The 27,850-nt window shown below is 45.7% G+C and overlaps 1 protein-coding gene across 3 annotated transcripts in view; it reads left to right on the top strand.

The window, feature by feature from the left end:
• arap3 (ArfGAP with RhoGAP domain, ankyrin repeat and PH domain 3) overlaps positions 1-27,850 on the top strand; it is a 54,854-nt gene that overhangs the window by 6,251 nt on the left and 20,753 nt on the right. Inside the window, exons 1-10 of one of the 3 annotated variants that reach the window (XM_041989585.1) lie at positions 2,531-2,777; positions 17,183-17,333; positions 18,066-18,974; positions 22,175-22,215; positions 22,395-22,477; positions 22,578-22,645; positions 23,251-23,490; positions 23,576-23,716; positions 23,847-23,916; positions 26,711-26,831. In XM_041989585.1, the coding sequence (XP_041845519.1) occupies positions 17,260-17,333; positions 18,066-18,974; positions 22,175-22,215; positions 22,395-22,477; positions 22,578-22,645; positions 23,251-23,490; positions 23,576-23,716; positions 23,847-23,916; positions 26,711-26,831 (1,747 nt within the window). In that variant the 5' untranslated portion in view covers positions 2,531-2,777; positions 17,183-17,259. Of the gene's footprint in view, positions 1-2,530; positions 2,778-17,182; positions 17,334-18,065; positions 18,975-22,174; positions 22,216-22,394; positions 22,478-22,577; positions 22,646-23,250; positions 23,491-23,575; positions 23,717-23,846; positions 23,917-26,710; positions 26,832-27,850 lie in introns of those variants that run through there. The other 2 variants (XM_041989584.1, XM_041989586.1) reach the window with 2 other exon arrangements.

Genomic DNA, 27,850 nt, shown 5'->3' with positions numbered 1-27,850 from the left:
ACAAACTGTCTGCTGTTGGGATGGTGAGCCCCGGTGTTCCCAGTGTTCCCAGTGAGCGTCAGCGTGTGGCTCCAGTCACCGTCGGGAACAATCGGCACTTTGTTTGCCACAATAGAGCCTCTGTGTTGTCCACCCGCGCTGTCCTCTGTCCTCTCAGCCTCCTCATGTGTCCAAACTTACATTCAGAACCAGTTTGGCTTCCATCGCTCCCAGTGGAAACCATGACAACCATGACTAGTACGACCAACAGGAAAACCCTGATCCAGATTTAGTCTGACAGATTGCAGACGAAGATGAAAATGCAAAGATGGTCTGTGATGTCGGATCAATCGGAATGATTAGATCCATCACCATCTGTGAGAGTTCCTCCTGAGAAGGAGGAAACTAGCCGTTCATGGTTCACGCCGTCACATATTTACCCCAAAGTCTTGTTGGCAGGACCTTCTCTAACACAGTAGCTGCTGGTGGTAGACAGGGTTAATACTCAGCTATGCAGGGGCGGGTCTAGAAAAGTTCTGATGGGGGGCCAGGAGCCCTGACCAGGAAAAGGGGGCACAGATGAGACCTTTTTTAGGTTTAGATTTTATGAAATATTGAGCTGATTATTACAACTAAATTGATCATCTGATGTAAGTAAAACGTGTAAAACAAGCAGCCAATGATGTGTTTTACCAGCAGGTGTTTACTTTGGGTGATGCTGCTGTAGGACTTTTATCACGGCTGCACAAACACACTTCAGGGATAAAAGAAAACACTTGTTTTTATCCAGATCATCAGTTTTATCAGAGTTTCTTCATCAATGTCGGCTGTTTAACTTCAGTCATCACATCTGCTGCTTTTAGGACAGAAATGATCACCATGGAGACGCTTGGTGAGATGATGATGTATGAATTCTGAATTATGATCTAGAACATGGTAGAGATAAGCAAGCAGCAAGAAGGTCGCTGGTTCGAATCTCGACTGGGGGAGGTTCGAACCTTGAGGGCGGTGGTCTTTCTGTGTGGAGTTTGCATGTTTTCCCTGTGTATGCGTGGGTTCTCCCCGGGTTCTCCGGCTTCCTCCCACCGTCCAAAGACATGTTAGATCAGGCATGTCAAACTGGTCCAGCAAAGGGCCGTGTGGCTGCAGGTTTTTGTTCCAGCCAGCCAAGAGCACACAGTTTGACCAATCAGCTGTCTGAAGACTGAGATCAGTTGATTGAATCAGTCAAATCTGGTGTGCTGCTGCTTGGTTGGAACAAAAACCTGCAGCCACACGGCCCTTTGCTGGACCAGTTTGACATATGTGTGTTAGATTAACTTAACTTACTTACTCTAAATTCTCCCTAGGAGTCAGTACGAATGTTTGTCCTCTATGTGTTGGCCCTGTGATGGACTGGTGACCTGTCCAGGTGTACCTGCCTCTCACCTGTTAATCCTGGGATAGGCTCCAGCTCACCCGCAACCCTTAATGAACTAAGCGGTTTAGAGTGAATGAATGAATAAGTGAATGAACATGGTAGAGATGATTTACAACAACATGTAGAAATACATTACATGCTGCATTTACTGACCATAGGATATCTGATGTTTACCCAGAAGCTCAGTTAACAGTAAATATTTGTAGCATCGGCTCATTCTGGTGATACGATGCCGTAAAAACCGCAGATTTCAGGTATATAAAACTTGCAAATGGTGATTAATCATGATCAATTTGAAAGCTGTCATTAATCTGACTAAAATTTTTAATATCTGACAGCCTATATATATATATATATATATATATATATATATATATATATATATATATATATAATCTATTAGATAGATAGATAGATAGATAGATAGATAGATAGATACATTTATATGAACACCAGCAGCAGTTTTTTTTTCCTCCAGTGAGGAGAAATAACTGGCAGCTTTTTGTCCAAGACGTCTCCTTCATCCCACATCATTTCCTGCTCTTCTTTCTCTGTACACACTTTATTTAATTATTTTAACTCAGTTTATTGTTTATGAGACGTGCTGTTACCGTCTATTGTTGCATGAAGACGTTTCTGAGTATAAATGACCATGAACGTGTACGAGCAGCTGGTTACTGGCTAACCTGCTAAAACTGGTCTGTGCATGTTGGATAAATCCCCCTTTTTTTGTACTCAGGAACTTTCTGAATTTCATCGGTAGGGCAGAGTTTAGGACAGTTTCTACTAGCGATGGATAAATGAGGGACCTGGTCTAGGACTTTGTTACAAGTCTGTCTAAACACAAAGAACTGGTTTAAGACACAATACAGAATGTCCTCACACAGTCTCAGTTGTGTGTCTCCGTTGTCCCTGTTGGAATTCTGAGACGAAGGCTTTAATGCTGCTGGACCAGGGACCAGGACCAGGATGGTTCAGATCTTCTTCATGAGTGCGGGACTGAAAACAGAGCAGTCAGTGTGCTTTCCTCTGACCCTCCCAGTTCTCCCAGAACACCAAACACACCCTTCCTCTCCTCCTCCTCCTCACCCTCCTCACCACCCAGCTCTTTAAATTCTTTCCATCTCTTCCTCCTCTGCTTCCTCTTCCTCTTTTCCTCCACGACATTCCTGGATTTCTCACTTGGAATGTTTCACTCAGAGAATCTGCAAACTGAGACGGAGACAACTGAGACAGAAACAATAGAGACAATAGAGACAACTGAAGCAGAAACCTTAGAAACAACATGGGCAACAGAGTCGCAGATAGCCGAGTCTGTCCTCACATCAGATGGACAGGGACAACATGGAATACAGAGACAACAGTATGGACTCTACAAGTTAAGGAATTTGTGGTTGTAAATTAATGTTTGCAAACAATTTCAGAGTTTATAAATAAAGTTTTGTCTGCCTGGGAAACTCAACTCTGAATTTGTAGAAAATGATTAGCATGAGTATAAATAATATTTGTACATGAAAAGAAAAATAGACGTTCTTTTGCTAACATCTCAAAAAACTGCTGTCAAGACAGCGAAGGTGTAGATGTATATTTTTGTCCCTGTCTTAGTATCGAGCAGACAGCTTCCTGTCCCCCAGTCCTGCTGGTGGTCTTAGAAGTGAGGAGGTTTTAAAAACAAACAATACTGGTGACTCAGGTAGGATATAACTTATGTTTATTGTGGAAAATACAGTAAACATTGAACCCTCAGCCCCACTCTAAAAGAGAAAAATCACACTTTTCCCCTTAAGGCTCTTTTTGGTCACTGGATCATATTTAGGAGCATTAAAGATGAAATAAAAAAAACTTTTCTCATTAAACCCAGTTTTTATCATGAACACCCAGTGTGAAGTGTTTTCTCTGTAAGAGCCAGTTTATTGACGTAATGAGTGTTTAAATGTGGTTTATTTCCATAAATAAATGTTAATCAACTCTGAAACTCAAAATCAATAAAAAAAAACTAAATGAATGTGATACAACCAATATTACAAAGTTTGATTCTTTTTCTGCAAACCAACGCAGTCGCCTTCACCAGGCCTCGCTCTCCACCGACTGGCCTACGGTTTCCCAAAATAAAGCTGTATACACAGACAACGTTAGGACGTCAACAGAGATTCTGTAGAGGACAAACTGAGTGCAGCTGCAGAAGTTCCCCAAACCAGCCAGGTCCAGCTTTTCCCGCGACATTAGCTTCTCGTGGTCGGATGACATAGCGGTGGCGGTGGAAGAACAGGATCATGGCTCTGTGCTGTTACTGCTGTTGTTAGTTTGTTTGGGGAAAAAAGAAAACAATATAAAAGAAATTTGGAAAAAGAATGTGTCAGAGCTTAGGTCCACTCATTATATCTGAGCTCTGAATTTTCTCTCTAACCTGAAATAAAGCATGTGTAAGTAGTCGCAGCGCCAGAACACTGTAGCCGGTTAAATGCTGTGGGCGGGCCCCATTTTTCAAGTGAAAATTCAGTTTATAAGAAGACAAATTCCATATCAATATTTCAGAATTTTCAGTATTTCAAGGGCGAAGTAGATTAGGTATAAAATAAATTAAAAGAAGTATTTTCTTCTAATGTCGACAAACAGATATTAGCTGTAACACAACAGATTTAACAGACAACAGAACATTTTTGAATAATGTCAGTCTAGTCATTTTAACCACTAATACACTTTATAAATAAATGACCGACTGTCTGAGGCCAGACCAGTTCATCAAAAACCCAAACAGAGAAGTTATGAGAGATACGTTCTGACTCATATAGATCAAGTTTTACACTAAACAACCCAAACGCTCAGCACAACGCAGATGTTTTCATCACACTCAGACCACTAAACAAACTTCTACATCCCAGTCAAAGAGGAACCGTGGTGGATCACTCGGTTTCTAACCTGCACAAGTCCACATACGTCTATTTTAGGGAAGGGCTACTAGCCAAACTGATCCTGGTTCATTTTGTGCAACTTTAACTCTGTAAAACATCCAGGAAACACCTGCAGCAGAAAAAATCTAACATACTAAGAATGTAACTGTGACTTAGTCCAACTCGTCCTTACTAAGTGTGTTGAGTTTAATCCAGCCGCCTCCGGAGGAAGAGGAGACGGGAACATGCTGCTGCAGCTGTTCTTGCTAGGTCTCGTCACATTGCTGCAGCGGGACACCTGACCCACGCTTTCTAATTACTGCTTCATTGAAGCCAGCCAATGACTAGCTAGCATTAATATAGCAAAAATATTTTGGTAGAACGCACTGTATTCTTTTCCGTTATCGCTCGATTTGGTGATTACATACACACACAGATTAAACACATACACCTGCCTGTAGCGCCAGGTCTGTCTGTAATTCACGTCGGATTATTGAAACTCTTTAATCCAAATCAGATTAATGAAAATTAGTGATGGGACTTTAACGCGTTATTACATTTAATTAAATACAACAAAAATGAACACATTTAATCACAGTTTGTGTCCCAAACGTTTGTCAGTGCAGAATTTCCGGCACACCGATTGAAGGACAACTTAGAGCTTAGCTAAGTCATCTTACGTACGCAGACGCTAAATTTAGCGAGTTTCAGACCCATCGTGAGACTATTCAAAGAAGCGGCTAGCAACAAATTTAGCGACTTTTAGAAACTGACGTGAACTGTTGTTTACTTCTTCTCAGTGGCCATGGTTACACTGTGTTTTTAAAATTGGAATTAATTATTCATAATTAAACAATTCAGAATTAAATTATTCTCCTTTAAGTTACACACATGCAGTACTATCTCCTTACATGGAGATAGTAATTCCGAACTGAGGTTTACATATAAAACACGTCAAATCTACGTCTACCGGAAGAAAACAAATTCCAGTTCCTGCTTCTTTTTGTTTTTTTCTACCACACGGAAGAGCGCATAACAAGTAAAGTTTTCACTTTGATTTTGATTCTAGTTTTTGAAGCAGCAGCTTGACACCAGCATATTACGTCACTTTCATCAGCTGAGGAGGAGGAGGAGGTGGAGTACCGTCATCACAACAGGATAAGGGAACCAGCATGCACAGAACAAGCCACGTTTGAGGAATTATTCAATTCAGATTTAAAACAAGAATAAACCAGCCACTTGCTTTGGATTTAAGTTTAATCTGGAATGGCCATTCATTTGGAATTAGGTGATTACAAGGTCATTTTGAAGAGGATTTAATTTTTATTGTGAATTAAAGGGGAATTAAAGCTCTCATTTAAACATGGCCAATAAGCAGCGCTTCTGCAAGCCCCGCCCCCGTCCATTAACGCTTACAGCTGCAGTCAGAGCACGAGACGTCCACCTCCGCTCCAGGACCTGTCTGAAAATGAAACTGGTTAAGCTAGTGCAGGCCTACCATCAGATATGAATGTCCATTAATAAAGAGTGGGGAGGAAAACATTTTAAAAATTAAAAGTACTGTAACATGTAGTAGACTCGAACTCAGGGAACAGCCGGAGCTGCTAGTTACACTACTTAAAATAACTTAACTTTCTGCTCCCTTACGTATGTAAACAACGACGTCCGATTCAAACGATGTCGTACGCCGCTGTCCTCATATTTCCATGTGTGCTGGGTTCAGACTCCCGACGTCAGTTTCAGAGACCGTTGGGCAGCGGTGACGCGTCGCTATGAAGTTGTTTCCAACCGCCCAACACGCCCCAAACATTCGCTTAGTCTTTCTTCAAAAGCTCGCTCAATTTCTACAGTTGTGCTCGTCTTCCTTCTTCTTCTTTTTTTATTTCCTTCCTGTTCCACTTCTTCTTCTCTGCTGTTACGGCCACTGCCGATTGCTGGCAGCTGCGGCTCATTCTGCCGCTGATTGCCTGGTTTGGAGGCTGTCTTTCTGGAGTGGCTGGATGCAACACACCTCAGTCTCCTCCCTTCTGATTGGTCCCACAATTAGCCAATCAGGCTGCAGCTTACTGGAAGACAAGATTGAAAAAGGCTGCTGCAGCAGCCAGTCAGGGAGGGGGGGAAGCCGGAATGGCTCAGGCTGCTTTCCCCTCACGGTGTGCACTGGGTGTGGGTGTGGGTGTGGGTGTGGGTGTGTTTGTGGTTGTGGCTGTGGCATCAGGGTGAGACTGGTTGGCGCAGGTGATCTCATCCTGACTTTGGCAGAAATTGGTAGCACGGCTTACTGGGTGTCCGCTGTGCTATGTGGTAGTCTTGTGTGTGTGTTGGTCTGTTCGAGAGTGTACAGCAGGATGTCCTGGCTGCTCGTGTGTGTTCCCGGTGGGGGACGGTAGAACAGTCCAGTTAGTTGGTCGTACCTTTTGTTTCACACCCAGTTTTGGTTTAAGCCATGCTACTTCCTGGTGTGTATTTTGCCTTCGTTGTCTTTTATTTTGTTGCAGTGTTGGGCTAGCTTAGTGTTTGGTTTTTGTCGATGGATCTGCTGCTCTTTTGTTTGGTTTTAGTTTCACCGAGTTCTGTACGGTCATTCTTTTGTTTCATTCGGTGGTTTTTGGTGTATGTTTTATTTATTTCTTTCAGCAGGTCCTCGAACCCCAACACTTGTTTTATTGTGTATTTTCGTTACAGGTTTTATTCGGTGTCTCACTGGATGTCAATAAAATGTGCTTCCTTTACCACCTGTCCTCAACGTTTTTATTCTTTGTTACACCCTTCCTCATACCCCTGAAAGGTGGGTCGTAACATCTGGTTTGTTTCTTTTGCTGGTCGCGTGTCAGCTATTCTGTTCAGCACTGATATCCGGTGGTATCGCTCCGTAATACTGTGTGACAAGCGACAGAGAGCTAAGCTCTCTGAAAACGCACCGAATTACGCACGTAACTGACGCAGAAGACGGACAAAGCAGTCCATCAGTGTCTGTCCATCAGCGCGTCCGTCCATCAGCTTGTCCGTCCATCAGCGCGTCCGTCCATCAGCGTGTCTGTCCATCAGCGTGTCTGTCCATCAGCGTGTCTGTCCATCAGCTTGTCCGTCCATCAGCTTGTCCGTCCATCAGCGCGTCTGTCCATCAGCGCGTCCGTCCATCAGCTTGTCCGTCCATCAGCGTGTCTGTCCATCAGCGCGTCCGTCCATCAGCGCGTCCGTCCATCAGCGTGTCCGTCCATCAGCGCGTCCGTCCATCAGCGTGTCCGTCCATCAGCGCGTCCGTCCATCAGCGTGTCTGTCCATCAGCTTGTCCGTCCATCAGCGTGTCTGTCCATCAGCGTGTCTGTCCATCAGCGTGTCTGTCCATCAGCGCGTCCGTCCATCAGCGTGTCCGTCCATCAGTGCGTCCGTCCATCAGTGTGTGCTTGTCCGTCCATCAGCGCGTCCGTCCATCAGCTCGTCCGTCCATCAGCTTGTCTGTCCATCAGCGTGTCCGTCCATCAGTGTCTGTCCATCAGCGCGTCCGTCCATCAGCGCGTCCGTCCATCAGCTTGTCTGTCCATCAGCGTGTCCGTCCATCAGTGTCTGTCCATCAGCGTGTCTGTCCATCAGCGTGTCCGTCCATCAGCGCGTCCGTCCATCAGTGTGTGCTTGTCCGTCCATCAGCGCGTCTGTCCATCAGCTTGTCTGTCCATCAACGCGTCCGTCCATCAGTGTCTGTCCATCAGCGTGTCCGTCCATCAGCGTGTCCGTCCATCAGCGTGTCCGTCCATCAGCGCGTCCGTCCATCAGCGCGTCTGTCCATCAGCGCGTCCGTCCATCAGCGTGTCCGTCCATCAGTGCGTCCGTCCATCAGTGTGTGCTTGTCCGTCCATCAGCGCGTCCGTCCATCAGCGCGTCCGTCCATCAGCTTGTCTGTCCATCAGCGTGTCCGTCCATCAGTGTCTGTCCATCAGCGCGTCCGTCCATCAGCTTGTCCGTCCATCAGCGTGTCCGTCCATCAGTGTCCGTCCATCAGCGTGTCCGTCCATCAGCGCGTCCGTCCATCAGTGTGTGCTTGTCCGTCCATCAGCGCGTCTGTCCATCAGCGTGTCTGTCCATCAACGCGTCCGTCCATCAGTGTCTGTCCATCAGCGCGTCCGTCCATCAGCTTGTCCGTCCATCAGCGTGTCTGTCCATCAGCGCGTCCGTCCATCAGCGTGTCTGTCCATCAGCGTGTCCGTCCATCAGCGTGTCCGTCCATCAGCGCGTCCGTCCATCAGCGTGTCCGTCCATCAGTGTGTGCTTGTCCGTCCATCAGCGTGTCTGTCCATCAGCGCGTCCTTCCATCAGTGTGTCCGTCCATCAGTGTGTCCGTCCATCAGCGCGTCTGTCCATCAGCGTGTCTGTCCATCAGCGTGTCCGTCCATCAGTGTGTCCGTCCATCAGTGTGTCCGTCCATCAGCGCGTCCATCCATCAGCGCGTCCGTCCATCAGCGCGTCCGTCCATCAGTGTGTCCGTTCATCAGCGCGTCCATCCATCAGCGCGTCCGTCCATCAGCGCGTCCGTCCATCAGTGCGTCCGTCCATCAGTGTGTGCTTGTCCGTCCATCAGCGCGTCCGTCCATCAGCGCGTCCGTCCATCAGCTTGTCTGTCCATCAGCGTGTCCGTCCATCAGTGTCTGTCCATCAGCGCGTCCGTCCATCAGCTTGTCCGTCCATCAGCGTGTCCGTCCATCAGTGTCCGTCCATCAGCGTGTCCGTCCATCAGCGCGTCCGTCCATCAGTGTGTGCTTGTCCGTCCATCAGCGCGTCTGTCCATCAGCGTGTCTGTCCATCAACGCGTCCGTCCATCAGTGTCTGTCCATCAGCGCGTCCGTCCATCAGCTTGTCCGTCCATCAGCGTGTCTGTCCATCAGCGCGTCCGTCCATCAGCGTGTCTGTCCATCAGCGTGTCCGTCCATCAGCGTGTCCGTCCATCAGCGCGTCCGTCCATCAGCGTGTCCGTCCATCAGTGTGTGCTTGTCCGTCCATCAGCGTGTCTGTCCATCAGCGCGTCCTTCCATCAGTGTGTCCGTCCATCAGTGTGTCCATCCATCAGCGCGTCTGTCCATCAGCGTGTCTGTCCATCAGCGTGTCCGTCCATCAGTGTGTCCGTCCATCAGTGTGTCCGTCCATCAGCGCGTCCATCCATCAGCGCGTCCGTCCATCAGCGCGTCCGTCCATCAGTGTGTCCGTTCATCAGCGCGTCCATCCATCAGCGCGTCCGTCCATCAGCGCGTCCGTCCATCAGTGTGTCCGTCCATCAGCGCGTCTGTCCATCAGCGTGTCTGTCCATCAGTGTGTCCGTCCATCAGCGCGTCCGTCCATCAGCGCGTCCATCCATCAGCGCGTCCGTCCATCAGCGCGTCCGTCCATCAGCGTGTCCGTACTGATCACAGTTCACCAGCTCAGCGAGTGTTTTCAGGCTCTGTTTCTCGTTTGCCTCTGTCTGAAAACACAGCAATCACCATAGCAACCAGTGGAATATTACATCATAGCTGCCGCCATAGACCCTGTCCTGTGGTTTATTTTTGATTTGTTGATAATGACTGACAAATGAGTCTTTTTCGATATTACCTCCTCCAGATTCACAGCTGAATATGACTGCAAACACTAATGGGAAATAAATGTTCTTCAGGTATTCCACCTTCTGTGATCGCTGCCGTATGAAGTTCAGCTTAGAACATGTTGGGTGTTCTGTCTAAGGTTGGTCCTGCAGGGCCGCTGTCAGACTGATGGGTCAGCCTGATCGGGCTGAACAGGGAGACATCGAAGACCTGCAGGATTGATAGAATATTCTAGTTAAATTTACTGGTTGAATGTTTTAATTAAACGTTCTGGTTCAGTTTTCTGGTTGAACAACCTTAACATGTTCTGGTTAAATGTAATAATAATAATGTAAAGCTAATCATCTTATCAACCAGTTGAGTTTGGCGTCATAAGCATCCTTTTTGTTTTTTTTTTTTTTTTTTTGTCTTTTTTTGTTTTTTTATTCCCACAGTCTCCATGAGATGCGTTTCAGGCTAACTGTTCACTCTAAATTCTCCCTAGGACGGAGTGGGTGCTTCTTGTCCATCCCTGTGATGGACTGGCGACCCGTCCGGGGTGGACCTGCCTCTCACCTGCTAACTGCTGTGACAGGGTCCAGCTTCGCTGTATTAGAACAAGCAGTATAGAAAATGGGTTGATGTATGGAGTATTTTTAATGCGTCTTTCCTGCAAGTATTTCTGTTGACGTTGACAGAAGTTTTTGTCTCCACGGATCTTGTTCAACCTCCACCTGCAGCTCGAACACCAGGTGAGTCTGATCGGAGCGGCTCTCGTCTGACAACGCTCACCTTGTTTGTAACAATGAGGCGAGATTTCGTGGATAAAGTTTCTGTTGGTCTCGTAGCCGTCGCTGACTTTCAGTTCAGGTGACGTCACACAGAAGATGTTTGACTGAATGGTTGATTGACAGCAGGTAATGGTAGATAAATTCCTTGTTTGCTAGATTATCACTAAAGATAAATTCACATGTCATACAGCCTGACAGATGATGACAATGGTGATGATGAAGGCTGCCTTTATGCAGCAGGGTCCAGGACTCCTGGTGTCTGAGGAGACGTTGTGTTGTCCTGCAGTGAGGACGTCCTGAGGCCGTTGTGTTTCCTCTGCAGCAGCTTGAAGGACGGCTGTTTCCTGTGTTTTGTTCTGATTCAGAGCTGATTACAGCTCGCAGAGAAGAGGGAGGGGCCAGGGTGAAGAGGTGAGGTGGGGGGGGTTACTGAAGCCCTCTCTCTGATTGGTCGTTTTCACACCAGAGATGTTCTGGAAAGGGTCGAGCACTTTGGGCTGGTTTGGTTCTGTACAGCAACAAGAGTGGGTGGGACGCAGCAAACAGGTCAGCAGCAAAGACACACACACGTGCACACACACACACATGCACAGTGACAGCAAATAGTCCAAAATATTTGCTGTTGTGTTCAGTCGCTGTAACAACTGATGGAGATTTTACTCGGGTTCTAGTTCTGTCATCTCTGGAACCTTTCAGGACTGAAGGACCTTTATTGATCTGACAGAGGAACAGATGGTTCCGACTGAAAAGAAACTGAAACTGAACAATGCAGGACGACGTCTGATTGAATGATGTTTGAAACAGAAATAATACTGGATTTAAATATGGTTACTTCTACAGAACATTGCACACCAATGATGTAATCACAGCTTCGGTTCTGGCCATTGTGGACCTGTACACCTGATCTGGGCCTGGTTCTGGCCATTGTGGGCCTGTAGACCTGATCTTGGCCTGGTTCTGGCCATTGTGGATCTGTAGACCTGATCTTGGCTTCGGTTCTGGCCATTGTGGATCTGTAGACCTGATCTTGGCTTCGGTTCTGGCCATTGTGGATCTGTAGACCTGATCTTGGCTTCGGTTCTGGCCATTGTGGGCCTGTAGACCTGATCTTGGCTTCGGTTCTGGCCATTGTGGATCTGTAGACCTGATCTTGGCTTCGGTTCTGGCCATTGTGGGCCTGTAGACCTGATCTTGGCTTCAGTTCTGGCCATTGTGGACCAGTAGACCTGATCTGGGCCTCGGTTCTGGCCATTGTGGGCCTGTAGACCTGATATGGGCCTGGTTCTGGCCATTGTGGACCTGTAGACCTGATCTTGGCTTCAGTTCTGGCCATTGTGGACCTGTAGACCTGATCTTGGCTTCGGTTCTGGCCATTGTGGACCTGTAGACCTGATCTTGGCTTCAGTTCTGGCCATTGTGGACCAGTAGACCTGATCTGGTCCTCGGTTCTGGCCATTGTGGGCCTGTAGACCTGATCTGGGCCTGGTTCTGGCCATTGTGGACCTGTAGACCTGATCTTGGCTTCAGTTCTGGCCATTGTGGACCTGTAGACCTGATCTGGGCCTGGTTCTGGCCATTGTGGGCCTGTAGACCTGATCTGGGCCTGGTTCTGGTCAGTGAGGTGGTCTTCCAGCCGCAGAGGGAGCGTCTGCATCCTCCTGCTGCATTTCCTCGCCTCCATCTTTATCTGCAGCCTGACAGACTTCCTGCCTCTCTGGAAAGCTGCTCCTGGTTCTGGAATGTTCTCCCTCCTCTGTGACCCGCTTCTCTTTTTCTTCTCTGATCAGCCCGTCAGGTTCTGACCCGATTCTGGTGTGAAGCTGAGGACAGCGACCACTTCCTGCTGCTGATCATGCGACCTCTGGAAAATCAAACGTTACAAGAAACGTTCCTGACCAATAACCGGAATGTTGCTGCTGGGTTTAGAGGAACCAGCCAATCAGAGAGCTTCGGCCCTGGCCATGAGACACGAGGAAAGTTGCTGGATGTTTACTGGACAGCGTTTTTAAAAAAACTGTACTCTGTCTCCATCAGCTGACAGGTTTTCTGTGCTGCCTGTTTACCTGCTGCTCCCTGACCTCCGACCTGACTCCTGTGTACCTGTGCAGGTGTGTGTAATGGAAAATTTACACATACCCTTATATTCTGTAGACTACACTTTGCATTGTTAAAGCTTGGCTTATGTTTTACTCAGGGAGGAGAATGACTGTGTACCCAGATAAGGATTTAGTGAGCTCCCCTTCCCCCTTTTCTTTTCTTCCTTGTACCAGGCCATGAGGGGTTTACTACAATGACCTTCGACCTCGATGTTATCAGCTCAGGCTCTGGCTATATTAACCAGAGCACACATGTACCTCTTCAGACTCACTTAGCAGATCTTTCTGACTATGTGACTCTCATTGCTGATCAGCTCTTAATTAAATACTTTGTTTGATTCTCACTTAGTGTGTGATCTTTGATAAATAAAATTCCACAACATGTGGCAGAGAACGCAGTGTCTTTGTTTTGTCCGTCAGACGAGCTGATCTCAGGTCAGAACAGAAGCTGGAGAAGGAAGAAGGTTGGAAGGAGGAAGCTGCCATGACTCACTTCCTCCTCAGCCTTCCTGCTGGATCCTGCTGACCGCTGAGTGTGTGTGTGTGTGTCATTGTTTGCGCTTTATTTCTTCTTCTACTGTTTCCACTGGTTCTGTTCATGGTTCTGGATCGTCTTCTGTCAGAGTTTAAACAGGAATGTTTACTGGATCCATTTCAGTTCAAGTCCAGGTGGTTGAACGTCTTCTTCATGAGGTCTTTTTCTGCTTCCTGCCTGAAATAAGTTTATCTTCACATGGACAAGGCTGCATGTTTAATCTTTCTAAAGGAAGCTGAGACATGGGAGACTACAGACGTGTCAGAACCAACACGTGTTTCTGGTTTTAACCGCTTCCTTGTTTTGGCTTTCCACAACAAGGAAAGCCTTTTTTTATCATTAGAGAAGAAGTCTGGTGAACTTCCTAGAGATGTAAACTCAAAAGGAATATTCATCTGGAATATTAATTTCAATATTTTATTCCCCTCCTGCCAAAAAGGGAAAAGTAGAACTAGACCAGCAGGTGTGGACACGCTTTGTCTCCTGGGATCCAGACTGTCTCCAACACTCAGACGAACTGGTGGAGCCTTTTCTGAGCTGGAGTGATGAAAAATTTAATAAAGTTTTTCCAGCAAAACTCTCTTCATAGTGTTGAACATAAGTTTTCCATTGCAGGTGTTCCCAACCTTCACCAGACTAGCCGAGTTTCCTTCCTCTTCCCATGTCAGTTTTCCATGCAGCGAGCTCCCTTCCCTTTGTTGCAGACCCCTGCAAAGTTTCATGTGGTTTTTTGGTTTGATCTGGAACCGTACGCATTCAGGAAGACTTGTATAGCCTTTAAATGATTAGAGCTATTACCTTGTTCCACAGTTTGGTAAACAAATCCAGATGTTACTTTATTCGTCGACACTTTGCTGCTTGGAGTGGAAACTCCTCTGTTATTGCCCCTTCACGCTCCCTCCACCCAGCACTGCTTTGGGATTACACCAACATACTAAAAGGTTCAAAACACAGAGGTGCGAGGCCCAGCTTATTATTTGCTAGATGTTCACTCTGGTATCTGGTTCTTGGCTTGCAGGCCGGCCAGAGTTTCCCGCTGCTGGAACTGTTGGTCGGATATTTCTAGTGGAAGGGACTGACAGCCTCGGCAGAAAAACACTTTTACTGTTTCAGTTTGAGATCTAACATTTAAAACTGCTATCAGATCCCATCTCCTTGTCTTCCCTAATTCCGCTGTTTGGTGAAAATAATTGACAGGTCTGCTGGTAAATTTATTCCCACATATCTCATGTGAAATATTTACCTTGTATGCAGAAAATGATCCATATTGTTCCAGAAAGTGGAATTATTTGTACGAGATTGTTCTGGGCTGATAACTGTACCATCTGCAAACATCATATGTATTCCTTTAATGACTGTACTTTAAATAATCAACTGGCTCAGGGGTTAAATAAAAATGGTGAATAAAAGGGGGCAACTGGGCAGCAGTGCCTTGAAAAGGGGTTGGAAACTCCTCCATTAACTTTAATTCTTGCTGTTAGGTTATCATAAAGAGCTTCTATTGTCTTAGTTATCTAACTGTGAAAACCAAATTCATCCAAAACTATAAAAAGAAAAGATCTGTTTACACGATTAAAAGCTTCCTCAGCGTCTAGCCCACCCAACACGGCCTCTAATTCAGATTTATGCTTCCAGCGCGGATCAGATTAGTTCCTGGGTTTTTCATGTTGTGCCTTTTTCAGTTTATAAGACAGTAATTTACCAGCTTTCCCTCCCCCTCATCATATTTCTGTTTTTATTGTGCAGTTGTTTCAGTTCCACTTGTTTTGATTTAACTCTATTTGTTTAGCTCTCTTTAAAAGACATCTGTATCCAGATATTTTACCCCTCAACACTGCTTTACATGCGTCCCATCATCTCGGAGGTGTGACTTCACCATTGTTATTCAGCTTCACAAACTCTGTAATATGCTTTTCAATTTATTCCTTCATATGATTCAATGTGAGTGTTTCATCTCCATAATGTATTTCTTTAACACTGTATGAGGAACCGTTTTAAACACACCGGACTGCGGTCCGCAAGGTCAGCAATCCCCCACCTCATGGAAATCTCTACCAAACACTAGAAAGTAGCCAGTCCTTGAATATATCGAATATGGGTTAGAAAAATATGTAGCGTCTCCCTTCAAAGGTTTTAACTCTCTCCACACATGTATCAACCCGATATCCTTCATAGCCAAATTTACCCTTTTGTGGTTGAGCTGAGTAACATGCACTTTTCAAGAGTAAAGTCTGGGGCTTAGTCGTATTATATTTATTGTAATATAGAATAATTTAAAGGAACATAAGTATTTACTAATGGTATCAAAGTATATATATGTGTATATATATATATATATATATACACATATGTGATGTAAACATTTTCTACTTTCTCAGCACCTCAGTCAGCTGCTCTTTAAGTGTAAAAAGGGACTAGTTCCCTCAGTTTAAAGAAGTCCTGGAGGAAACCCGGAGTTACGTTAACATACCAGACATGTTGTTCCGTGTGCTGTTCTGTAGTTGGATAACTTGCCTTTCCAGATTAAATGTTTGTTCTTGGTTTTGGATTTTGTCAAGAACATTTCTAAATAATGCGACTTATAGTCCAGTGTGACTTATATATACTTATATAAGTCGCGTATGTATAAGACCTGTATGTTTTTTTTCCTCTTCGTGAAACATTTTATGACTGATGCGATGTGTACTCCAGAGCAACTTATAGTCTGGAAAATATGGTACCTGGGTTTTTGGACTGATGATTCTCTTCCATTCAAGCTTCATGTGGAAAATCTTGTAAAGAAGCTACGGCTAAAAACTGGGTTTTTACTTTGGAATTTATCCTCTCGGGGTGGACGGCCAGCTCTGGCCACCCGAAGGATCTGTCACTGGTACACTTTCATTTCTAAGGCACTGCTTGGTTTACTGCTACTTACATATGTACCCTAATTTCTCAGCGAAGTGGTGATTCTTACTTTCTCTGATCACATGATCACTTGCTGCTTTCTGTTCCACATGCTCAGTCTGATTTGGGTCAAAAGGTTTTTGTTCACGCTGCTTCTTCTGCTTGGCTGACGTTGCAGAAGGACTGGAAATGAGCGGAGTTAACTACATGGAGCACTTTTTAATCCAAACAGACTTGTTCAGACTGGTTCCACAACATGCACTTGCCTTACTTCAGAGACAGTTACCATGGTAACAGACTCCGGATAAGACTTGCCTGTCTTTCTGGAACAGAAACCCAGAGTTTCCCTCAGCTCAGGGTTAACATACATTCAGCATAAAGCACATTCTAGAGCAGACCCCATGTCTTTGTTTGCCTCTGAAATCCAAACGAGAAGCAGCAGATCTCAGAGTTAATGGAGCTGAAGACTGAATAGATCCGTGTTTGGACACATCTGCCACCTGCTGGCTCGTATGCAGCTTTGCCAACTGGAATGCTGGAGAAAATTCCACAAAGTGGGAGGTATCACTGAGGAGATGCCAACACTCCTGTGCTGTGATGAAAATACTTTTATTTCTATTTTTAGATCCGGTTTTATTGACCTGTTCTGACCCGTTCACTGAGGTTGTCCGTCCAGGGAAAGCTGGTGGCTCCTCCTGCTGGCCACAGGGGGGAATGCAAGTTCTGTTTGTTAGACCAGGGGATCGTTTACCACCGAAGGATTTATACCAGGGTAAAAACGTAGTCCCACCTCCTGCCCCAACCATCCATGTGACCACATCCCAGTCAGCTGATTGATCAGTCATGTGACCAACATGTTTCCACAGACTGATGATAATTCATTATTTTTATTTGTAATGGAGGAAGTTTGGCTTTTGAACTGGTTCTGGTGGGGTTTTTGGTTAAAGCTGCACATTTTTCTGCAGCCACAGACTGAAGGACACCTGTTGTTGTCATGACGATCAGTTGAGGTGACGCTGCTGCCTTTGTCTCCTCCAGATGGACGCCTGTCTTCTGTAGGTCAGTGATGGCCGCCGTGTTTGCTGCAGGCCGACACAAAACCCAACCCAGACCCCATGTTGATCGTCATGGCCTCGCTGGATGGGAGCACGCCAGTTGAGACACTTCTGGCAGCAATCCATCTGGACAGGTGAGAACCAGAGCAGACCACAACACAGGGACAGAACCACCATGTTGGCGCACAGCGAGCCCTAATGAAAGTTATCTGCAGAGATCATATTTCTCTAGTTTCATCTTCATCGGCTTCCTGTTAAAACCAGAATAGAATTTAAAATTATCCTCAAATAAAAAGCTCTTAGTTTCTGAGATCCACTGGATCTTAAAGATCTCAGAGTTCCAGATTTCTCATTAATAGAGCGTGTCACTCTGATAATAGTAAATATGAACTAATGGTTAATAAATTGCATCAAGTCTTCCTGGACAGAACCAGGACAAAGATAAGATCCATCAACCAGACTGGTTTTTTCAGTCATTTTAAACTGATCTAAATTCAACTTATATCAACTTAATTGTATTAAATTTAACTAAATTAATTAAATTTACCTAAACTGAACCTAGTTCAACTCAGCCGATCTGAACTGCACTCAATTTAATTGAATTGATCTGATTTTAACTAAATTCAGATGACTATCTGAATCAGATTAAATTAAATTAAATTAAATTAAATTGAAGACAGCTACAAATAGCAAAAAATCACAATAAAATCATAAATTACATAAACATGATTAAAAACAAGCTAAGTTACAGATTTCATCCATTTGTTTTGGTAATGAACGGAGCCGAGGTCTCTGGCAGGAAACCAACTGAACGGATTGGCAGCCTGTAAAAGACACATGACTTCAGTCTTCCTGTTGTCCTGCAGGTACCTGGACACCTTCCACAGAGCTAGCCTCCTATTGGCTAGAGACTTCACACACCTGGACCATGACGCATTGGTCAGTCTGGGTGTAACCGCCACAGGACACAGGAAGAGAATCCTGCGATTGGTCAGCCACATCCAGAGGACAGAGGGTCAAAGAGCCAATCAGAGAGCTGATCCTCCACGTGACCGCTGTCAGTCGGTGGTAGAGAGAGGTTCCAGCGCAGCATTGCTCCATCAGTCACCCGGACCCCGAAACAGCTCGACTCCAAACCTCACCGCTATGCTGACCAGCTCCGACAGCAGCAAAGCGGCGGTGAAACCCGTCCCCAAACCCAGAACTGTCTTCAACCGCCGCAGGACCGCACCTGTCTACTTCTGTCCAGCGGTGGATCCTGCTCCGTCGCTTCCCAGACGGCTGTCCCAGGAATCGATCTGCTTCACTGTATTGGAGGGTCTGAGCTCAGTGGACACGCCCACACCTTATAACACTCTGAGCTCCCAGGACACACCTGAGACTGGACGAAGACCTAGCCAGGTGGGCCGAACCAGGCCCGGCCGCAGCCTGTCTTTGTCAGACACTGGAGGGTTGGTACCACCGGTCCCCCCTCGCCTGAACCGTGGAGCCCTGTCCCCCATGTCTCGACCCTCCTCTTCCTCCTCTTCCTCTTCACCTGTACGCACAGAGCAGAAGCAGCTTGTATCCTTGCTGCCTCGTCCTGGTAGTCTGGACAAGTTGTCTGGATCCTCGGGTTCTGCTGGAGGAGCAGGAATAGAGATGATCTCCAATGAGATCTACTGGGGTGCCTCACCCATCTCTACTGGTCCTGGTGGAGGGAGGAACTACAGCAGCCCACAGCAGGCTCCTCCCACTCCACCCAGGAACCACGACAGGAACCTCGAGAGGAACAGGTGGGTCCTTCTGATTGTTCCATCTCTAGACCTGGGTCCAGCTTATTACCTTTTTACTTACTCACAGACCAAATGGTCGCGTTTTGCAACTAAATACCTGTCCTTTTGATTCCTGTCAATCAAAAGGACACACCCCTAATTATGCCAGATTCCAAAACTAAATAACATCCAAACGGATAAGTTAGAAAAAAATTCACCCCCCTCACAGTTGTCATGAAGGTAAACTTGACCTATTAATCCTAAAATGGATTTTTGTACCAGGTTTTAAACATGTTTATTTCTGCTGTGAAGATGGTCTTTTTAACATGGGAGTCTGTGGGGATTTGCTCTGTTTTGGAGCCCCTAGTGGACGAGGGGGGAACTGCAGTTTTTTTGCACTTCCTCTTCGGCTTCATATTTCAAGGCAGAGGTTGCCGCTTGGCCGCCACACAAATATAAAAGCTGCAACAGACGTTTTGCCGTTTTTGGGAGTTTTTGTTTTTGGAATTTACACCACACGTAACACATAAAAAAGCTAAATAGATTTGGAATAAGCTCAAGAAGGGAGTGAAACACTAATGGTAAATAATGTTTATTAAGTTCGGTTTGTGCTGTTATAAATGTTGTTTACTGTAATGGGTAAATAAAGAGTTATTGTCTGTTGCACCTCATTTCCTGCGGGGGTTCGTGTGTGCTGCATTGCAGCTGCACAGCAGGTTTGTTCCACCCTCCATGGCTGCACGCATGGTGGAACAACCATAAGTGCAGTGCACCTAGCTCGATTTGCAAGATCACGAAATTACACAAATCTTTTTTTTTTTTTTTTTTTTTTACTTGTCCTGTCCAGCATCATAGCAGCAAAATGATAATCTGGTTGCTGTATCGTGCTGAACAAATTTGCTCTGCCAAGGGGAGGCCTATGGGTAAGGATAATCTGATTCATTTATTTATTTATTTACTTTGAATCATGGAATCTATGTAATCTTGCTGGACCTGACCGGAGGGGACAGAAAAAGATGGAAAATAGCAAAAAGAGCAAAAGGGAAAGAAGAAAGGAAACAAAAAGATCACAGACAGAAGAAAACAACCCTTCAATCCACACCATCACCAGACAACAAGCTGTTACACCTGTACATGAACACACCAGAACATTTCCTACAACTTTTACAAAAACAAAAACAGAAACACACACACAGAAAAAACAGGGCTGCCAGTCATTAAGAGTTTTTAAATAATAACCAAATCAAAAAGACATAACAGCGACCAGATACTAACTCACAGGAAAAATACACAAAAAAAAAATAAAAAATTTAATAATTATCGCTTAGTATTAAAAACCCACTGGACAACTCAGTGACTGTGTCAGCATGTAGAGCATGAGAAACAAGGAGTGATCAGTGATGAAGAGTGATGAGTGAGATCATGCAAATGCGACCTCGCCTCCACGGAGGCCAGAGGCAGACCAGGGCCAGAGACCCGGGCCCTCAGCAGCAGACCCGGAGCACCAACCCAAGCCACCCCACCACAAAGACGACTCCAGCCCCACCAGGGACCGGCCCACCCAGGGCAGCCCAAGCGGAGGGCCCAGGGCCCCAGGAGCCCAGAGGCGGCCGCCCCACCCCCCAAAGGCAGAGGGCCCGCAACATGCCCAGGAGGACCAGGCCCCCCCAGACAGCCACCCGGCGTAGGCCAGCACACACCCCGATGTTCCAGCCGCACACCCCGGGAACCAGGGTGCTATGGGCCCAAATTACACGAATCTTGTGATTCTTCACTTCCAGGATAAATGCATCCTCATCCATGATGAAAAAAACAAACAAACACTGAGACCCCTGACCGATTAAAGACGTAATGTTTACATGGTTCAGCAGCGCACAGGCGCTTTTATTTTGAAAAATACCAGATGCTTTTACACTGCTCCTGTGTCTGATTTCCTGTCTCCCACATCTAAACTGTGAAATCTGAGTTACGTCAAAAGTAGACTCGACACATATGTTTAGCAGAGAGCAGCAACAAGGCGCTTCTGGGGCACCGCGGCGCCTGGTGGGAACCAAACCATTGACTAAAACCGCCGCGAAAAGCAGCGGAGGCGGCGGCGCAGCCATAACATGGCGCACACGCACCTGGTGGAAACCGGTGGAAACTGGGGGTTAGAGTTAGTAGGTCCGCACCATTTATTGACCAGGTGGTGGGCGGAGTTTTCACTCCATTTAAACCGAGTAATTAGATCCGACAGCTTGTTCGGCGAGAACGCCCGTTTTAACCACATGGGTGGAAGAAAAAAATCAGGGTCAGATTGCCCATAAACTTATAATTGATGTGTGATTCTTCAGCTTTCAGCTGCTGTAGGCAGCGACGTTTTGATCCAACTAATAATAAGAATTTTACCTACAGCCTGAAAGAAATGTGCACAAAATTATAGATTCATTATTAACTTTTTATTTTTTTATGATCAGTTTCGTCCTGAAAGATACCTCTTTTGCTTTGGTGAAGCCTTTTTACACCGGCAAACGCTTTCCTCTCCATTTAAACGACAAACTCCTCCTCCACCGTTTGTCATCACTCCTGCCCGTTTGTCGCCTGGCTGACGTAAAGGAGCGGACCCAGTAACTTCTGTTCCCGCACACTTCCTGTGGCGTAACGTTTGCTGTTGCCCACTTTGTGTGGTGTAAATAGGGAAACGGCGAGACTTTCGTCGCAGCTTTTGTGTTGTGGTTCATTGTGGAATTTTACGTAACTTTCCACAGCTTGATGGCAGACACATGAAGCAGCCAGCAATCGACTCTGCTCATCAACAACCGTCTGTGGATGTACATACATATATGTGTATATATGTATATATATATATATATATATATGGTTTTATTCTCATTTCCAGTATGCCTTTAAAAATGTTAAACTCTGCCACCTGGAGGATTAATGTAAAATATTTGCACAGTTAATGCAGAGTTTATTCTATCAGTTTGTTCTATTTATTTATGTTTTATTTGTATGAGTTATTTGCACCCAGACCACATCAGACCGGGGATCAGTTCTAGAAAACAGTGTTTGGGGACAGCCAGTCGGTGGGAGCTGCCCTGGTCCTGTTGATCTATGAGACTTTTTTATTCCACATCTTCTTAGATCTTACAAAGATCAAAGGGGGAAACATCAACATAGCAACACAAAAACAAACATGAAGCAGTTATTGATCTTATTGATCCTGTATTTGTGTGTTTCAGTGGAAGCACTCTGAGTAACAACTCTTCATCATCAGCCAGAGGTGAGTTCATGTCTCCTCAGATCCATATTTAGATGTTTCACTGCATTAAACAGGACAGGTGACACACCTGGATCCTGGACTGGGGTGTGATGACAGACCAGGAAAGACCTTCAGTTTTTCTGTCTGTGGAGGTGAAAGTAGAACCACGTTCTGCTCACGTCATCTTCTCCGTTTCACAGCTTCAACCGAAGACCCCGAGGAAGAGATCAGCCCCTACTGTGAGACGGTTTTCCACACCAGAAGACCTCCACAAATCAGTGAGGTGAGAAACAACAAGCCACGCCCCTTTCCAGTTTGCCCGGTACAGAGATTTTCTGTTAAACTGGTGGAAGAGAAAACTTCTAACTCAAATTGTCCTGCAGAGTGAAAGAAGCCGGCTGGACGGAAGAGAGACGAGGACGGAGGAGGACAGACATGCAGGGGGTCATGGGTACGACCACCACCATGTTCTACATGTTCTCATTCATTCCCAGCAGAACCAGCATCGTCTGCAGACGTCACGTATCATCTGCAAGGAATCCGATCCGGCTTGACGGAACCTGGAGGTTCTCCTCAGCCCACCGATGATCCACCTTTAAGTCCTCCATCTGGATCCTGTTAGAGTCCATGAAATGTTTCTGTTTTGGTTTCTGAAAGTCTGTCTATGAGTTCCACTCTGGAGCATCTCTGCAGCTTTCAGTCCCATCCAGTTTTCCACACTTTTCCACACTTTTCCACAGTTGTCCGCAGTTGTCCACTTTTCCAGTTTGCTCACGTTCAAAGGAAACCTGCCTCATGATTCTGCTTGGACCTAAAACCAGAACCAAGTTCTCAGAACCTGATGGAAAATCTAAAGGTTTCAATTATACAGAAATCCCAATCAGGGCTGATGTGAAAGTTTACAGGAGGGTCTGGATCTGGATCAGCATTGGGATCAGGGTCAGGATCAGGGTCAAGATCAGGATCATAAACAGTATTTGGATCAGGATCTGTCTTATAACCAGGATCTGGATCTAGTTCTGCTTCGTGTTAATAAAGTTTCTTTTGTATCTCCAGGGGTCACAAGTTCTCCTGGACGAAGCGTCTGTCGCAGGCGTTTCACTCCGGAGACTCTCAGGGTTACAGCACCATTGGAGAAGCTCCGCCCCCCCTGAGCTGCCTCTCTTTGCCCCCCCACACCTTCACCTCAGAGGCTGACGAGGATCTAACCATCTCCCCGTACGCCAGCTACACATCCCTGACCGAGAGAGCCCCGCCCATCATCAGCAGCTGGCTGGACAAGCTATCACCACAGGGGTGTGTTTGATTTAAACATCTGGTCTGATCAGGGGTGTGTTTGATTTACTCATGTGGTTCTACAGTTTTTCTGTGTTGCTGTCAGGGATCGGAGGTCAGCAACGGCTGCTCTGCTGTGTCTCCTCCTCTCTGCTTCTCCCTGTGTCTCCTCCGTACTGAGGAACTGTCTCTGCCTCATCGCCTTCTTCTCCTCCACTTCTTCCTCCTGCTCTTCTTCCTGCACTCGGTGTGTGTTTGTGGTTTCCTCTTAAGTCTCCGGCTTTTCCTGAACCTTTTCACAGACTTGGGTCCAGCTGTTGCTGACGTGTTTCCTCTGTGTGATCATGTGACTGATTTGATGTGTTTTTATGTTTCAGAAACTATGTTTTCCAGAAGCGCTTTGTGAAGTTTGATGGCAAAAATCTGATGTACTTCAGCAGCGATAAGGTACGCACATCCTCTGCTGTGATCATGTGACCATATCATGCAGCCATGTCATGTGACAGGCTCTGCCTTGTGGTCACATGACTTTTCCCACTGAACCTGGCAGATCACCTGACACGTCCAGGTGATGTGGTGCTACCGACCTGTCAGGGGTCTCGTATGAAGAATTGCGTAACTTTCATACTGAAAGATGGCGTGTGGCTAAAGCTGGGAAAGTAGAAAAACCCAGAAACTTTCAGGAGCTTGAATCCTTGTGTCCCCGTTTTCCGGCATATGAAGCTGATGTAACTGAAGAAAGGAAAAGGTGACCAAGGCACTCATGAGGTCCAAAATTTAAAAAGCCTTCATGTTAACGGGCTAATGCATAGAAAGAGCAAAACAATCAATCACTACTATCAAAGTACAATAATTATTCATGACAATAACAACATCCATCCATCCATCAACCCATCCATCCACCCATCAACCCATCCATCATCCATCCATCAACCCATCTATCATCCATCCATCCATCAACCCATCTATCCTCCATCCATCATCCATCCATCCATCCATCCACCCATCAACCCATCCATCATCCATCCATCAACCCATCTATCATCCATCCACCCATCAACCTATCCATCATCCATCCATCAACCCATCTATCATCCATCATCCATCCATCAACCCATCTATCATCCATCCATCCATCAACCCATCTATCCTCCATCCATCCATCAACCCATCTATCCTCCATCCATCATCCATCCATCCATCCATCCACCCATCAACCCATCCATCATCCATCCATCAACCCATCTATCATCCATCCATCCATCAACCCATCTATCCTCCATCCATCATCCATCCATCCATCCATCCACCCATCAACCCATCCATCATCCATCCATCAACCCATCTATCATCCATCCACCCATCAACCCATCCATCATCCATCCATCAACCCATCTATCATCCATCATCCATCCATCAACCCATCTATCATCCATCCATCCATCAACCCATCTATCCTCCATCCATCCATCATCCATCCATCCACCCATCAACCCATCCATCATCCATCCATCAACCCATCTATCATCCATCCATCCATCCACCCATCAACCCATCCATCATCCATCCATCAACCCATCTATCATCCATCCATCCATCAACCCATCTATCCTCCATCCATCATCCATCCATCCATCCACCCATCAACCCATCCATCATCCATCCATCAACCCATCTATCATCCATCCATCCATCAACCCATCTATCCTCCATCCATCATCCATCCATCCATCCATCCACCCATCAACCCATCCATCATCCATCCATCAACCCATCTATCATCCATCCATCCATCATCCATCCATCCATCCATCCACCCATCAACCCATCCATCATCCATCCATCAACCCATCTATCATCCATCCATCCATCCATCCACCCATCAACCCATCCATCATCCATCCATCATCCATCCAATCTATCCACCATCCATCCATCCCATCCATCCATCCAATTCATTCATCCATCCATCCACCCATCAACCCATCCATCATCCATCCATCATCCATCCAATCTATCCACCATCCATCCATCTCATCCATCCATCCAATTCATTCATCCATCCATTCACCCATTAACCCATCCATCATCCATCCATCATCCATCCAATCTATCCACCATCCATCCATCTCATCCATCCATCCAATTCATCCATCCATCCACCCATCAACCCATCCATCATCCATCCATCCATCCATCTATCCATCCATCCACCCATCATCCATCCAATCCATCCACCATCCATCCATCCATCCATCTATCATCCATCCAACCATCCATCCATCCACCCATCCATCATCCATCCATCCATCCATCCATCCAATCCATCCATCAACCCATCTATCATCCATCCATCCATCCATCCATCAACCCATCTATCCTCCATCCATCATCCATCCATCCATCCATCCACCCATCAACCCATCCATCATCCATCCATCAACCCATCTATCATCCATCTATCCATCCATCCATCAACCCATCTATCATCCATCCATCCATCCATCCATCCACCCATCAACCCATCCATCATCCATCCATCAACCCATCTATCATCCATCCATCCATCCATCCACCCATCAACCCATCCATCATCCATCCATCCATCATCCATCCAATCTATCCACCATCCATCCATCTCATCCATCCATCCAGTTCATCCATCCATCCACCCATCAACCCATCCATCATCCATCCATCCATCTATCCATCCATCCACCCATCATCCATCCAATCCATCCACCATCCATCCATCCATCCATCTATCATCCATCCAACCATCCATCCATCCACCCATCCATCATCCATCCATCCATCCATCCAATCCATCCATCAACCCATCTATCATCCATCCATCCATCCATCCATCCAATCCATCCATCAACCCATCTATCTTCCATCCACCCATCCATCCATCCCTGGTCCAGAACATGGCACCACAGCCAAAATAAAAAAAATAGTCCTACATCAAAGATGATGTAAAAAGAAGGGATGCATATTATATTATATCCAACATTTTTTAGAAAATGTGGAAACTGAAAGCAGCAGATAGAAAGATAGATCATATTACTGCTGCTGTCAGGCTGAAATGTGTGTTGTCATGACAACACTCCTACACTTACACAGCCTGACTCCGCAGACGTTCATGGTGTGACTGGGTCGGTGCTGGTGGGTCATGAGCGAAGTTGCAGGTGTGTGTTTGACCTCTGACCTCTTTCCTCTCACCTGTGTGTTCTTCAAGGATGTTTACCCTAAAGGAGTGATCCCATTGGCTGCCATCCAGATGGTCCGCCCTGCTAAAGATAACAAATTTGAAATAGTCACGAGTCAACGGATCTTCGTGTTCCGGACTGAGAACGAAGGTTCGTTACAGAGAGGTTCAGGTCTGATTAATACCTTCACCTATTGCTCATTGATCAGCTCAAAATATGTGGATGCAGTCAGTTCTCTTTAACCAGTATAACCAGATTAACTCGTGTACTAGTGAAACTAATTTCTGATATTCATGAAAACACACTGGCTTTATTCTCTTCTTCTCTTCGATAGCTTGGAAGGAAAAGAATGAGTTTAGATATTTTTCCAGCAGCTCCCAACTCCCAAATGATTTATTAACTTTATAACTAACGCAGTTTACGTGTTCTCTCCAGGTTAAGTTCTCATTAACAGCTGAAGTTTAATTTGAAGTAAATGTTTTTTGCCTTCAAAAAATCATATATTTTTTTACTTTTAGTTAAATCTAATATCAAAATGTAAGAGAGAAAATTTGAGAACACATAAGTGAAGGCATAATTTTTAAACACATTGATGTAGAGAGGAAATATAATGTTGCCAGAATAAAAGCCACATAAGAGTAATGAAGCCACATCAGAGTCACGTCACACAAACAAACTGCCCTCGATAAGAAATAACCATTTGAATGTAAAATTAAGAACACCATGTTTATAGTTTCTCCAGTAAGACATAATAATCATGTGTTTTAACCCTTAACCCATTAAATTTACCATCAGTGTGTCCACACGCTTGACTGCTGCTGTACCTGTTCTGTAGTATTTCCAGCAGTCATCTGGAGCTCTCCGTGTCCAGCATATTGGTCCAGCTTGCTTCACCCCTGCTCGGATGTTGCTGGTGGTTTAAATCTCGTTTAAACACATTTTTTCTCTTTGGCTTTTAACCTGGTGTGAGAGTGACATGGCTTTTCCTGTCAGTTCAAATTATAATAAATCCTCTCTGTTTGTTGTGGAGTTTTATGTGTTTTTTCTGTCCTGGGTGTTGCCGTCTTTTAGCACTTTGAAGTGCAATATAATAAAAGTTAGTAGTAGTTCTGGTGGTTTGAACATTGATTGTCGTGAGTTTTGACTTCGGGACGAACTCTGTGTTTCCT

The sequence above is a fragment of the Melanotaenia boesemani genome, chromosome 7, assembly GCF_017639745.1.
Source record: "Melanotaenia boesemani isolate fMelBoe1 chromosome 7, fMelBoe1.pri, whole genome shotgun sequence".
In the NCBI taxonomy this organism is placed as follows: Eukaryota; Metazoa; Chordata; class Actinopteri; order Atheriniformes; family Melanotaeniidae; genus Melanotaenia; species Melanotaenia boesemani.
This window is presented reverse-complemented; position numbering and strand designations above follow the sequence as displayed.